Source organism: Bombus terrestris, chromosome 11 (assembly GCF_910591885.1).
Source record: "Bombus terrestris chromosome 11, iyBomTerr1.2, whole genome shotgun sequence".
NCBI lineage: Eukaryota > Metazoa > Arthropoda > Insecta > Hymenoptera > Apidae > Bombus > Bombus terrestris.
In genome coordinates this window covers 10,190,924-10,206,127 of record NC_063279.1, presented here as the reverse complement: position 1 = coordinate 10,206,127, position 15,204 = coordinate 10,190,924, and the positions used below count along the sequence as shown (strand labels likewise).

At 35.9% G+C, this 15,204-nt stretch overlaps 1 protein-coding gene across 3 annotated transcripts in view; it reads right to left on the bottom strand.

Moving 5' to 3' along the window:
- The window catches only part of LOC100649304 (carbonic anhydrase-related protein 10), a 230,806-nt gene that overhangs the window by 20,674 nt on the left and 194,928 nt on the right, over window positions 1–15,204 (bottom strand). For all 3 annotated transcript variants that reach the window (XM_012313694.3, XM_012313693.3, XM_012313695.3), the window contains exons 5-6: window positions 7,402–7,497; window positions 1,324–1,390 (exon numbers count right to left, since the gene is read on the bottom strand). In XM_012313694.3, the coding sequence (XP_012169084.1) occupies window positions 1,324–1,390; window positions 7,402–7,497 (163 nt within the window). The remainder of the gene's footprint in view (window positions 1–1,323; window positions 1,391–7,401; window positions 7,498–15,204) is intronic.

Genomic DNA, 15,204 nt, shown 5'->3' with positions numbered 1-15,204 from the left:
TGGCAATGAGTCGGTTTAGAATAGGCTGAGATATGAAATATTTTCTTGAAAGAATTTTCTATACAGTTAAAAGGGTACTTATATAGTTTTTAATAATGTCATTGTTTGTCCTTTTCACTCATAATTGCTGCAATAGTTATTTTATCACACGGATAGTGTGCTCAAGTCTATAGAATTCTATAGAAATATTCAGAAATAGGGCAATTCACTTTTTTTTTTTAGCGTAAAGTTCTATTCATAAAATTAACGTTTAGTAGAATTCAAAAGTAAGACAGATTTTATATGTAGGATTTTCACCATACCTTAGCTGAAACATATTCAGCAACAAGGAAATGTTATCCGCCGATTTCTCAGGTAAATGACTCATAAATTGTCAAGAATTCAAAGGTAAAATATCGATGTAGAATTTAGAAACTTGAAATAAATGTAAGGATAAGGTTTAAACATTAAAGTTCTTACTGTTAATGAGATTGCAAGCTTTAGAAATTCGGCAAATGTGAGAGGTCGGAAATTCCTAATAGGATGGTGAAGTAACAGGGGATAAATCGTGATCATTATACGGCGCGGCACGAACGAAACTATTAATATCCCATCGCAAAAGCAAACGGTAGCGGAGCTTGCTAGCGAGTTGAAAGCCTATAACACCATCAGATAGTCTGAGGCAGTATTAGTGCGTAAATGCGTATTGATAGTGTACGCTAGCGGCAGAGACGAAAGGCGCTCGCATTATACGTGAAATTACAATAGATCATGGTCTGCAAACCTCATGAATTTACGTTCTATGTTCTAGAAATTTCTGCTTCGTAAACCGATCAAACGTACTTTTCTGGGTTAGGTAGGATTCGTATTGTTTACGTTTTGAATACTAGTTTGCATTATTCAAAACTCCGAATTTATTTCATTCACGATCAAACAAAATTCGTTCGATGTAAAATTCTACGGTTACTGAATTAATAATTAGACGATACCTAACATTTTGAAAACAGCCTATTCACAGTAAAGAAAAAAGAAACAAGAAAGATTTATGAAAGAATAAATCAATCTTTTATCCATATACTATATAAAAATTATCAAAATACTCAAATTCCTCATATACGTATATGACGTAGACTGACATATGTAAATTTATAACATTTCTATGAATTACAAATTAATCGATTTGATTATACCATTAGTACCACCGTTACGGTCTCGTAGATTTGAAAATATTCAGCTTATTTGCATTATGTTAAATTATCATTATATCCTATACAGTTTCCACCAAAATCTTTCCGAAACACGCAATCCCTATACACTGATCCAACAGAGAACAAATTTACTTACCGCGGTACTTAACTTTGTTGAACACGCTCGTTATGATCTGAAGCTCTGGGTGCAGCGTCTCGCCGATCTAAAACATGCGAAGAACAGATTTCATTTTTAGCATCGACTATGAATAATCCTGTATTAACGTCGCGAAGATATGCACAATAACCATGTATCTTGCCTTGCTTGCAACACACCTCGTCCATTCTATGTCCTAATGCCCTAATACGTTTTCCATCGATTTCCCATGAAATGGGAGGCTCGACGCTGCTAAGTGCAGCGCATAAAGAGGCAAAGGCGAACAGTCGTTTCGAAACTCCCACACTGGCCGGCTATTAAACGTAACCGTAAAAGCTAAACCGGCTAAAACCGACCGGCAACTCTCTAAAGTAAGAGATAAATAATAAAAGTTCATCTGGCCATCGAGGCTGGATCAAGAGTTTCGTCGTTTCCCCTGGTGATGGGACAGGGCCCTAGTCTACCGATCATACGCGTCATAGCTTTTCCCCGTACTCTTTTCTCCGTCTCTATTTATCTTCGTTCACAGCCCATCCTTATCTTCGTTTCGACTTAAGTGTCTCGTTACCGGGAAGTTCGAGGCTATCGTGACTTTACGAGTATCATTGTTGCCGCGCTGACAACGCTCAGAAATTCATGGCGTTTTACGGGGTATTCGTTATTCAAGGTGGCATCACTATGTGGATGAGGGTGGTGTTAATGTCAGAGAGATGGTAGGTAATGATTTGGGTTTGGTACGGTTCGAAAAATTGAATTTGAAAATTGAATTTTTTGATTTTCTTGGAAAGAGGGTCGATATAGATAAGTATAGAGATTCATAAAGGTTTGTTTAAGGTTCATTTTGCCAATCAAAGTGCCTGTTCGATAAGAAAAGTAAGGTACTTTTACGTAGATCAGATACGGAATGATAATCTCATTTCATATTTCCTCGAAATTTTCAGTTTCTCGTTTTTATAATCCACGAAGTGCTACTTTAAACGATTTATGCGAAAATGCTATATAAAACTATAATACAATATGCACTGATATTACAGTGTATTGTTCTATGCATTGGCTTACGAAACTATTTGAACATTCACCATGGAAAACTTTTATGTTGGTATCTTATGTATTATATAAAAAGTTTGGAAATTTCATTAGCATTGTAACGAAACATGACTAAAGAAAGATATTGTTAAATATTCTTTCGAATACATAAGTATACCGAGGAGGAAGCGAATCTCAAGTATATATTCTGACAATATCCGGCATAATTATCGCGTCTTCATCCGGCAGACAAAATAGAGGCAAGCTGGATTATTAGCTTCCGAGCTCGATAACTTATTAACTGATAATAAAATTTTCAGCTCGCTGTAATAAAGCAAATTCAATGGTTACGTTACTGCGTTATACGGGTCGTTCGGTCTAATAATATAACGTGCGATTATTACGTTCGCTTTGCACTTCTTGTTACGCGGTTTAATAAGGGAACGATAATATTTATTTTCCTTGGTAAAATACATATTAGAGTTACTTCAAACGTGTATAAAGTATTTAGTAATTAATGATACAGTGAGATACTATTATGCAGTAAGAATTACCAATTATAAGACAGTAAAATCAAATTTCAATTAAATCAGAGATTTACGATTAAATTAGTACGATGTATAATTACTAAGTATTTTCATACAAACGTAAATACGGAAATTAAACATTAAACGGCCACTTTACTTTCAATATTTTCTATATCTTCGCGTATTCCGTATAGTTTTACAGCATTAAATTTGTTATGAATGTCTTTATTGCTGAAACCGAACGTACGAAAATAAATACGATATTTCTACGAAATAAATATTCCTTTAATTTCTCCTCGCTTTCTATTCTCAAGCAGAAAAGAGTTTGTAATGAATAATATTTGTTGCTCTCAAGAAGGAAGAAAAATCTGTCTACAAAACTTTAGAAAGCAAACGAAAAAATCGTATAAGTAAATCCAGCAGAAAATGTAGAAAAGGGAACCACATCGTTTCCATTATCAACCCCCTCCTACGTCGCTTTCAATCAACGCAAACATTGTCCAATAATTTCACCTCGCCCCGGATTCATTAAAACCCAGTGTCGTAATTCTCACCAAGCATCAAGGATCCAGAACAAACGACTAAAATTCCAGTCGATAAATCCATCCCGGTGAAAACGGGTGACACGAGTGTCCCACGAAAGGTACACGTGGAATGGGGTAGCAACGCGCGAGTGAAAATATCCGGGAGCTCATTTAGACCCTTCGGATTGTTCAAGCGTTGACAGGGAATGCTGCCACCGACTCATTTGGATCTTATCCCTCAGACACCCCCAGGGTATAATCCGTTTGAATTACACCCGTCAACACGACGCCCCTCTGCCACGACACACTTTTACGAGCTACCACCGTACCCTGTCGAGAGATCGAGCACCTGTTAAAGATTGGCCCGCGACACGGCAGCCGCTTTGGGGATGGTTCTAAAATATTTTCGTCGTTGCCGTGACTATGTTATCAAGGAAATTATCGCGATCTGAACAGTGTGAATTGGTGCACGTGTGAGTTATTAACGTAGATCTATTCCAAATTTCATTCAAATATACTTTAAATCTGTTTAAGAGTCGACCAAGTTCGTAATTTAAACGTAATCCAAATCTAACTGAAATCTATTTTAATTCTGATTAAAAAATTAATTAAAAACTACCTCGAATCTAATTCAAATCGGATTCAAATCTGTCTCAAACCTAACTCAGTCCTAATTCAAGCTTGATTCAAACTGAGATAGATTGAAGAAGTTTGTAGTTTGGTAAATTACATTCAGTAAAAAAAAATAATAAATGAAACAATGTATAAGCAAGTAAAATTGTGTGACGTGTTATGAAAAAATGATATAAGAAGGTATGATGAAATCTATGAAAGAGAAGCATCTACTACTTTTACACATAGAAAATTCCAACCAACGTATAAACTCATTCACGCCACATAAATTCTCAATCTCTTTTTATCTTTTTACTTTTTTACCTTTCCAACAAATTTTAAAGATCTCTGAAGAAACACGATATCTCCCTAAAACCATGGACATATAAGAAATACGTAAGAGTGAAAAATCAGGTACCTCGTCTCTATAATATTATGGTCTTTTTAAAATATTGTAAACTTTCCAAATAAGTGGTTTACATTCAGGTTACCTCCGTCACGCCGCGTCCTTAATGCATCCTAAAGGACTCTTTTCCCTCCTCGTCGTCTTTTTGCTGTTCTCTCTGTTTCACGGTCGCGCGTTTCAGCCGCTAAAGACCGTGAAAGGTAAGGGAAAAGGAAGATGGGGGCCGGCTGGCTGCTGGAACTTTGAAAATTTATTCCGGAAGTAAACGGCGGGACCGCGCAAAACGAGGGAAAATCCCTGTCAACCGACGTACCACGCTTTTTCGCGAGAATACGCTCTCGCCTTTTCTTCTCTCCCCTCTGGTCTCGCGTCGTTAATTCCTCGGCTGACGACCACTGATTTTGGGTAATGATTTGGAAACGAGCCGCGTAGATTTTTGTGTCATTAGCGGCTGGGAACCGCTGCTAAAGGCAGATGAAAATTACGCTTGCACGCGAAAAACACCACTTTGGGTTTTGATGGTGCGTGACTGCTGATGGATGTTGGCAAAGAGGATGTTAACTACCAGAGTTGAATAATATTATGAGAATTTTTCAAACTACAGCGTTTTTCAAGTAATTATTTTCAGCAGTAACGCTGTATGATTATGTATATTTAATTTGGAATTGTTTGATTTCTTGAATTTTGTTGTAATTCGTTTGAAGATCATATCGTTTTGATGAGGGATATATTAGCTATTATCGTTGACTAATTTTATGGGAATTTTTCAAATTAGAGGGAACTTGTTTTTAATAATAATATTACACAATTGCAGAAATCTGATTCGATAGTGTGCGCATTTGTTTGAATAACAAAATCTTAACCCCAACGGGATGATACAATAATTGCAAGAATTGACTAATTTTTTGATAAATTTTCCAGTTAAAATATAGGTTTCTTACTTGTTACCTATAAATGAGTAATATGGAAAAATTATTTGATTTAGAAATTTAATTCAGAGATCGAACGAAAGAAGCGAAAATTTCTGAGGCGGAGATACAGGAATTTGATCTAATTTGTAGAATTACACATAAAAATTTACAGAAGATATATTCTGCCCAATGAATCATTAGATTAGCACTCGTTCAATAAATACTCGAAACGATAACATTAGAATGTATAAACTTATTGCAAAAACATTTCTAACAATCATGATATACATCGAAGAGCGAAACGGGAATGGTAATCAGAAAAGGAAATAGAACGAGCTAGAAACGAGTCGATGTTTCGATAAACAGTCTGAGTGAAGCGGCAGCAGCCGATTCTGTTGAACTATCGTGCCAGAAATCAGAAGCATAAACGCTTGTTTCCTGGCGTTTGTTGCCTCAGAATCGCAGGCTTTCCAGTTTCTTCTAGCGGAACACCGGTTCTAGAAGGAGTGAAAGAGTAAGAGAGAGAACGTAGACGATCGTCGACGTGAGAGAAAATGTGAGGGTATAAGAACGAGGTGGAACGAGCTGGCGAAAGCAGAACGTTTCCTTCGAAACTTTGGAATTTATTCTCGGAGCAAGCGGCACGCAGCCCCGGGAAGCCTGCCGGGTGTTTGTCTGCGAGACTTCGAAATAATTGTTCACCAATAAGAACGTCGCGAATAAAATCTTTCTACCTCTTCCTCGTACATTTTCCTTCCTCCGTTTTTTCTATTTTATTTATCTCGATTTTTTTAAATACACCTTGCTCTGTTTTTATATAATAAAATGATTTTGCCCAAATCCGAGAAAAAAGTCCAGAGAAAAAAAGTTCGAGAATCTAGAAAGCTGGAGCGCAGAGGATCCTGCAAAAATGTACAATATATATATATTTATTTATTTATTTATATTATACACAAGAAATCTCTATGAAACAAATGTCTATTTAAGTAGCATTTTTTAAATTTGCGTTCAGGAAAATATGAATTTGTAGAGGTAGTCTGTTTGGGAATAAAAATTACAAATATTTGGAACTTCGTTTTAGTTAATAATAAATCCGTAATTCTTGTAATTTTCTTAGTTATCATTTTTAACGGCGGAGTAAATTATATCGATCGAAAGGATACGGTAAACACGCGATACCTAGTTTACAAATTCGGGAACAAATTCCAGGGTTGCTAAACTACCCCTCGTCGACATAGAATTCTATGATTACTATCCTTATTTTTCATTTCCTTTTGTCTTGTTACCATGATCCATTTAGGAATTCATATTTGTGTTTTTAATAGATTATTATATAGATTGATTAACATAGATTATAATTAATAGATTGATTAATTGTCATTAAAATGAACTTAATCGGAGCGTTTACAAAATTCTATAGTATCGATAGCATAGATATTTTTTGGTACTTATTTCATTGCTATTTTACCAATGCTTTTATTTTTTTATTTTTTTTTTATACAACCTCGCCAATGTTTATTTATTTACCTTTTTTCGAAATGAAAGGAATTATAAATGTTTTTTGATATCAAAATAACTGTCGCGTACGTATATATTCTCTTTGTTCAAACACCATTCATATATCTCATGCATATTCATTTATCTAGTAATTCCACGGTGGCAGAGTGGAACGTTTGTTACAAAATTGATGCGAAACAGATGGAACGCACACTTTATTTAGCAATGTAAATACGCTCATAATACGAAGCGTTAACATATAGCCAAAAAAAATGGCGATATAAAGTCTCCAGTAACAAATCGTGCAAACTGAAATAACGATAAGTATTCGGCAATATTCAATTTCAAAGATTCGATCATCTAGATTCCAAAAATTGAAAACACAACGAATATATCAAAGTCCTACTCTTTCATAAAACCGCCATTGCTTACATATATCATACCAAATTCACTTCTGTGTTCACACACAAACACACATAAATCTAAACATCCCGCCATACTAAGCTCCCAAATCACCGCGAAACTTGCTCGTTTTAATCATTTCCTAGAAACTACAATATTCTACATTCGCTTACCTGTACCATCAACGAGATCGCGACCAGGCCTTGACTTTTGTGTTGCGCCTCGCTCATATTGTGATATAGTTCCGCGTTGAACCCGTACACTTGTATCTGAAACACAGAGAGAGGAAGAACGTCAGAAAGTAAGCAGACTGGGATTTATTTGGCCGCGTAATCGCAACGCGTCTCCGTATTTCCCCTCGCCGTAATTACACCGACAAATTTCGCGTTTCACACGAACCAACCAGCAGGATCGTGGCCGCTTTGTGGCCCGACGATACACGTGTACATAGAAAACGCCCGCCACGGAATCGTCTTGCCAAAATTGCACGCGCCGCTGCAGCCGCTTCGTTTCGTGAGCCTTGTTCCGCACCGCTTTCGAATGAATTAATCGCCGAAAGATTTCAAAGGGATCTTGCCGGCCCTTCGCCCCTCTATCTCCACTGATTTCCTGTACATCACGAGAATTAATCCTTCGTGCACGAGCATACCTCGTACCTTTGCCACGCCGCCCTGCCATTGTTTCCCTCGATTCACCCAAGTTCGGGTAAATACACGTGCCCTTTCATTTTACCATACATGTACGTTTAACCGTGTTTGAGTTTTCAGTATGTGGAATTTTTAGAAAATTTCTGCTTTTCGGAAGTTCGTGTATTCCGGCGGTACGATCGAATTTTCTTGAGCTTAGATTCTGACACATCTTTTCCGTAGTTTCGATTTCACTTTTGAATTTTGAGAAATTTGCGACTTCTATGAGATTCCTTTACTCGGGAAGATTAAATGCTTCGCTTCGATGGTCGAGCTTTGAGAAAGTTGAAGTTCTATGAAAATTTCTGGATGAGGCTAAATTCGGCTAATTGTACGTTTTGTTCGTAGATTGCATTGAATCTAGATTATTTTTTATTTATCTTTATTTCTTTATTATTTATTTACATACAGCAATATATCATTTCAGTCAGATTAAGGAATTTGTCGGAATGTTCCTTGAAACCAAGAAAGTTTTTATAATTTTATATTTTCATTTTGTATATTCAAAGTATTTAGATATTATAATCCAGATCTTAAATCATGCTGGAAGTTAAGCCAAAAATAATAGAAGTAGCCAAGAAAAAAGTATTATAAAAAAACAAAGAAGGAAACCTAGTGGAAAGAACAAAAATTATTACAGCAATTAATTATTCACAAATAATAGTAACAAACATGTAAGTTAATTACGAGACTACCCAATGCGTTACTAACATATTAGAAAATCAGTTTAAAAAGCTATACAATGCCATTTTTGGAAATAAAATTTCGCCTCAGAGATAGGCTTTTAATAATTAAACAAGATTCTGACGCGGCGTGGATGAACTTTGCCAACCCTGCTTAACTCGGCTCGACTAAATTAATCAAGCGTTAGATATTAACCCGTGAAATTGCTTAAGCTGTTTGACCACTGTCGCGACGATTTATGTTTCATTCGATCAAATGGAATCACGTGAATAATTTCGTTCTCGATGAAAATTGATCTCGCACCTTCAATATTTCTTCCGACGTTATTCAAACCAATAAACCAACGATCCATATACGTTTCACGTATTTTCAGAAGGTTATATGTATTTTATATAGACAGAAAAAAAATTATTATTCGGAATATTCTGACAACGTATCGTCAGGTAATAATAAAAAATTTTTGAGGCTATCGAGTCGGTTGATACCTTTTCCCACGCCATGTCGGTGCACTTTATTAAGAGCTTTTATTTCGATAAAACAGAAACGGCTCTATGAGCATCGCATTTTTCCCTTGTAAATAACTGGTCGATAGAGATTCCTCTATGCATTCTTGATACTGGCCTGTATTTTTTTTTTCTATCCTTCGTAAAACGAAAGGAAGTCAATGGTTCTCGTTGGTCGTTTTGCCAAGGAAAATTCACGGTAACGAGATCAAGAAATTTTTCGATAAAACGGCCAAGTAAAGGAAATACTGTAATTTCGTATAATCAGTGAAACACTCTTGATATTCGTTTCTCAGGATCGCGGAATTTTCCTATTATTTTTTTGTGGAATTATCTGCTCTCCAACTTCCATATTAATTTAACGTCGGTGATTTTAAAAGTATTTCGCTGTGAAATCATAAATTCTTTCGTAAGCAACGCACAGATTTCACAATTAACGGGAATTACAAAGAGTAACCGATTTGTATAAATCTTATGAAAATTTCTCAATTAAGGAAATTATTAAGAATATCTAGAAACAAATTTCATAAAAATTCTCTAACTAGAAAAACTATATAAAGACTATATAAAAAAAAATCTCATAAATGTTACATAAATTTAGAAATCTATAAAAACACACGTAGAACTGAAACTAGCAAGATAATTAAAGTAAAGCTGAATTGAAATATATACGAGTCACGTGAAATGAGGACAAATTTAGAGAAAATTTTTGAAACAGAGAAAAATATCGACGAATCTTTATCGTTATCGTTTCAAGCTGAATGAAGGAGGAGGCATCTAAGAAAATAGAACGAACGTGCGACGCTTTGCAGGTATCGTCTATCTTTTCTCAATTCCCTTTGTTGTTTTTCCTAAATCGCATCTCAAAGGTGTTCTCAATCACGCTCGGGGCTGTTTCAAGCATCTACGTTCCTTCTACGCTGATGTTAAGATCGAAACGGATATTCGACGATCGTGTAAATTACAGTTGTAAATTTACCGACGCGACAAACTGCTACGTCTCCCTAAACCCTATCCCGTACTCTTTTTTCTCCCTACAGAAACGACCATTCGCGTTCGTCGTCATAAATTTCGACCAGTCTTTCGGAAAGCACCGATTCGTCTCACTTTGTTTCGATACTCTTTATGCTTCTTTACTGATAATGCAATTTGTTGATTAGAATTTCCCAACAAGCTACATGTTGAATTGGTAGATATCTGGCAAATTGTTTAACCTTTTTGTTTTAAGTGAAATTTTCTAATGCAATTCGTTGATTATAATTCGATGGATGAAGAAGAAATTGTTGATAATTTTGGATCTTAATTGCCGAAATAATGGTAGAGGAACACTAAGTTTACATTTAGAATTTATATTAAAATAGTTATAGATTTATTTCTCACAGTGTCTCAGCACTTTCTTTGTCTCATCTTCTCCCATACCAGACTGTTAACTGAACAGTTTACATTCCTTTACATACACACACATACTTCCACACACTCATATTCACATACATATATCACTACTACGCGGACAATATAGTCTAGCACATAAAATTATACATATCTCAATGGAAATAAATGTTGATTTATATAACCTGTTGATCGTAAGAGAAAAACGAAGAAGGAATTAACGAGGAAGGAATAATGGGGACAAATGTAAATATTACGGGCATAGCCCGTAGTACGATGATCGTTTTCGGCCCAAAATTCTCGAACGTAAATCGTAGGTTAAGGGGTTAATGGAGAATAAAATTTATCAATCAATTTACAAAACTAATTCTGAAACACCTATAGAATATTTTGCAAATGTAATTGTGGAACGTCTATAGCATACTTGCAAAGAAGAAATAATCCTATATAGTACTTTGTAAACAGATTTCAAAAAGAGGCTCATCTCCTCAAAGAACTCAATTGCCTAAATTATTAATCTGCTATAATGAAAACTCCCAATACCAAATCACCATAGTATTTAAAAACATAAAATTCTCTTTTTAAATAGCGATACACTCGACCGACCTACAATTCGTATTACAAATTAACCATTACAAATACCAACTTCAGGGGAATTGCTTCGATCTGACATAGCAGGCGACACGCTCAAACAGAGAAAGAGCAGCAGAGACTGGTAGAAAATCAAACGCCGACTTTTAACCACCGATCCAGCTTTCTTCGTTCTCCCGCGCAGGCAGCGCACTCGTTTCTTTCTCTCGATAATGGCATTGCCGCGGCACTTCCGTCGCCGCTTCGACCTCGTTGAAAGGCCTACGATGCGACGAGTCTTCAAAGACGTCGCTGACGCTGTTGCAACACGATGAACCTTCCAAAGAGAGATAAGCGGCGACACTTGTGATAGAAGAGGGAGATAGATAGATAGATAGATAGATGGATGGATAGAGAGAGAGAAAGAGAGAGAGAAAGGCAAGGATGAGCATAAATCCAGCGCGTCTGATCAAAGTAGCACTACTTGCAAAAGGGGAAGATTCGCCACGTCCTACACGAATTCACTTCCCTTAGACTTTCCCGCATTTCACTTCATGCTACATATTCTTAAAGTTATCCTTTTGTTTTTCTAGAGGCTCCTCGCGTAGAATGTAAGAAGAAACGTGGACTTTTCTCCTGAAAATATAGTCCAACTGTTGATACCTGCTTCAGTTTTGCTATCTTTTTTAATGTCCATGTAAACAATGGTCTTCTTTCGCTTAGAATTTCGGCAAGGTAAATTATGGTAAGAGGTGGTGAAGTCATTAAGTGTTCACGAGGCAACGAAAGTGAAATAAGCTTACTTTTTGAAATGGTTTTTGAAACGTTTATTTTCGTTGATTCCGGTTTAGTTAAAAGGGTCGCAGTTGATGTTTTACAGGTAATTTTGTTCAATTCGTTCATAGTAAATATTGAGATTCGTTGGAAAAGTATTAGAGACGTGCTTAAATGGTATCAAGTCAGATATCGCAGTCTTGCTTCGAACATGACACGTAATTCAAGAACAGAATTTAAGAAAATGTAACCAACTCGTTATTCCACTACATTATTTTGTTTATCAAATTTTCTAGTAAGAGAAATGATACTTCTAAAACAGGATCAAATGTCGCTTTTGTCACCATTAGTTTACGATTCCATAAAAACGCATTCGGATCAATCGATCAAGTTATCCAAATTGAAGCAAGTTCTGGGAAATTTTTCACAGTGATAATTCGAAAAACATGTTTACATAATATATTGGTTTACACAAGGAGGTGTAGAGTATGGGTCGATGAAATATTTTCTCGTTAAGTTTCATGATTGCATTCGTGTCGCCAATATTTCGCCAGGGGAATACACCTAAAAAATTATAGCAGTCAATGATCGAGACAAATTGAATCCAGCCGGATGTAAATTAAATTTTACAATTTTCACGACGCGATCTGGTAAATGACGGTGCGAAAAGCGTACCTGTGCGCGAAGGGGTTCGCCGTGTGTCGATTTAATTAAATTTTAGGCAGCCCGTGTAATCGAATCCTAGTACAACTGCGATTACGAAAGTCGTTCTATGTTTAATGCCCTGCAGGGAAATAGTAAATGCAATTTAGAACGTCCTGCGGCGCAGTTAATTTATTGATATCGAGAGCGCCACCGTAATTTTCCACCGGTGCTAATAATGTACAATAAAGTTTTAACGAACCCTACGTCCGCCGAATAAAACGCCATAGAAACGCACAGAAATGAAAGAAAAGAAGAAACGAGGATTACACGTTTTGCCAGAAGCGAAAAGAGGATACTCTTTTTTCGGTACAGTTACTCGCCGGACAAATTACTCATCGAAATTTGGAGAATTCAATCTCTACACGAATCTCCAATTGAATTCGACTGAGAAATTATTTAGAACGTAGCACGAAATTTATAGCGGGAATTAGTTTCTAAAGAGACTACCAAACGCTATAAAACACCGATTGATTATTTAAAAGAAAAATCTCTAATCTTTCATCTTCGACATTCGTCAAATCAAATCATCAAAAACCAACAAAATTACCAACTTCCCAATCTTCCTATAACGCAAACGCAGATTTCTATGACACGAAAAATTTCCAACCTTTCATCCTGAAAGATGAAGAGGTCGTAAATGTAAAATACATAGAGCTCTGATTCGTGTTATAGTACGAAAAATACCTAATTTCAAATAATTTAAAAATAGCAAAAAGAACAAAATCTGGCAAACTTTCCAATCTTCCTATAACACGAATCAAAGAACAAGCAATAATCCGCGAAGATTCAACATCAACCGAAAGTTCAAAGGTCGATGAAGGAATCCACTTCGTTCATACTCTTATTCCGAATATCGGTAGCTACGAGCTGCCTGTTTTTCCTACGGCTCGTTAGATCGATCGAGTTCACCATGGTCCACTAGCTGACATCGAGATTCGTTATCGTCTCGGCTCTCGGCGATCTTAGGGTCGGGGGTGGTTTGCCGGAAATTCAGGATTCAGCCCGTCTACGAGCGCAAACACAGACATACTCTTTCAAGTATCTTCGCTTTATCCGATGGTTCGTTGGATGGATCTTCGCGCTCCATCCGCATTCTGCCTCTTACCACCCTTGGCCCACACTACCTTTATGCTTTGGCCGATACTTTGTTACCACCACTGCATAATCACCGGGTCGAAACACTGGAAATCCGCAAGCGAAGCCAGAATTACGTATTAGAACGCTTTAAACACTCGCTTTGAAGGATGGAAACTGCGTTCACACGTGTACGTGTCACATATCTCTGCTCAATTGGTCTACTAGTTCTTTGGAAAAAGCTGCTTCAGCGATTTCGTTCCTGACGACGATGTCGTGATGGGACAGATTGAGCTTTTGTACGGTTATCTGCTTTGCTCAAATCCTTCTGCAGATACTCGTGTGGAGTATGGAATCATACGATAGTCTTGTCCTTTCAGAAATGATCAACGTTAGAACCATCAAACGACTAAAGTATTATTATTTATTTTATTATGATTAATTTATTATTATATTATTCATAAGTGAGACTCGTCGTGGTTATTACGATCAAGTTTGGAATAAATCTAAAAGTATATAAATAAGATGATATTGTAAGCCCAAATGATAAATTGAGATTCATTGGAGCATCAATCAGAGTTAAGAATTAAGAGCTGAGAATTGAGAAAGTTTTATATATCTTCGTATAAATAGTTAACGTGATTGTCGTTTCATTGTTAGATATACCTTTTATTATTTATTGTTTAAAGAAATGACGAATGAAAAGCCTGTGTAAAACATAGTAAATTCCTAAAACATCGTAGTTGAAATTAATTTTCGTATGTATATTAAAGGGTAAGAACATAACATTATACTTGAATTATATGGTAATTTGGTTGTATGATTACTTGAGTAACGTGAATTTGATTGTGGGTTAGAACGAGGTATAAATTGCAGGAAATCGTGTAGAAATATATTATAATTTAGGTTGTATTATGGTGTTTTGCGTAGTAGGTGGGACGTAGGTCGGTCCCTTGTACAGCAACTTGGATCACGCCATGAGTTATGGCATAGTGACCTGGATCGCAACATGTTCTGCTATGTAATGTTTTGGATTACGTTATGAATTATAGGATAGTGATCTGAACTATCCCATAAGCCACGTTATCGTAAGTTAGATCATTGCAGTTTTACAATTTGGTATAAGGAAATTCAATGTATGTTATAATTAAATTGCGGTTTTTTACGCAAATTCATATTTTTATGAATATAATTAAAAAAGTAGAACCTCGATGGAAAATTAGTTTGCCTATCAAATATTACAGAAAGCACTATACTTTGGATGTTTTATACATTTTCTCATGTTATATGCATTCTATACAATTTTGCACGTGCAAATTCTTTATAAATACATCAGAATACGAGATCTAGTTATAATTTAACACGTTCCATTTTATTGTGAATTATGAACAATATATTTCATGAATCCATTTACTTTTTACGGAATTTATTTTACGAAGTAATTTGTGTATTAGTAAGAATTAATAATAAAAAAATAAAAAAATTTGAAAGGGAATAATTTGTTTATGATCATTATATGAATACGCGTGGCAATTAATACGTCTATGGCATAATGGAAACTATTTTCAATTTCTCCAAGTTTCCCCCCCCC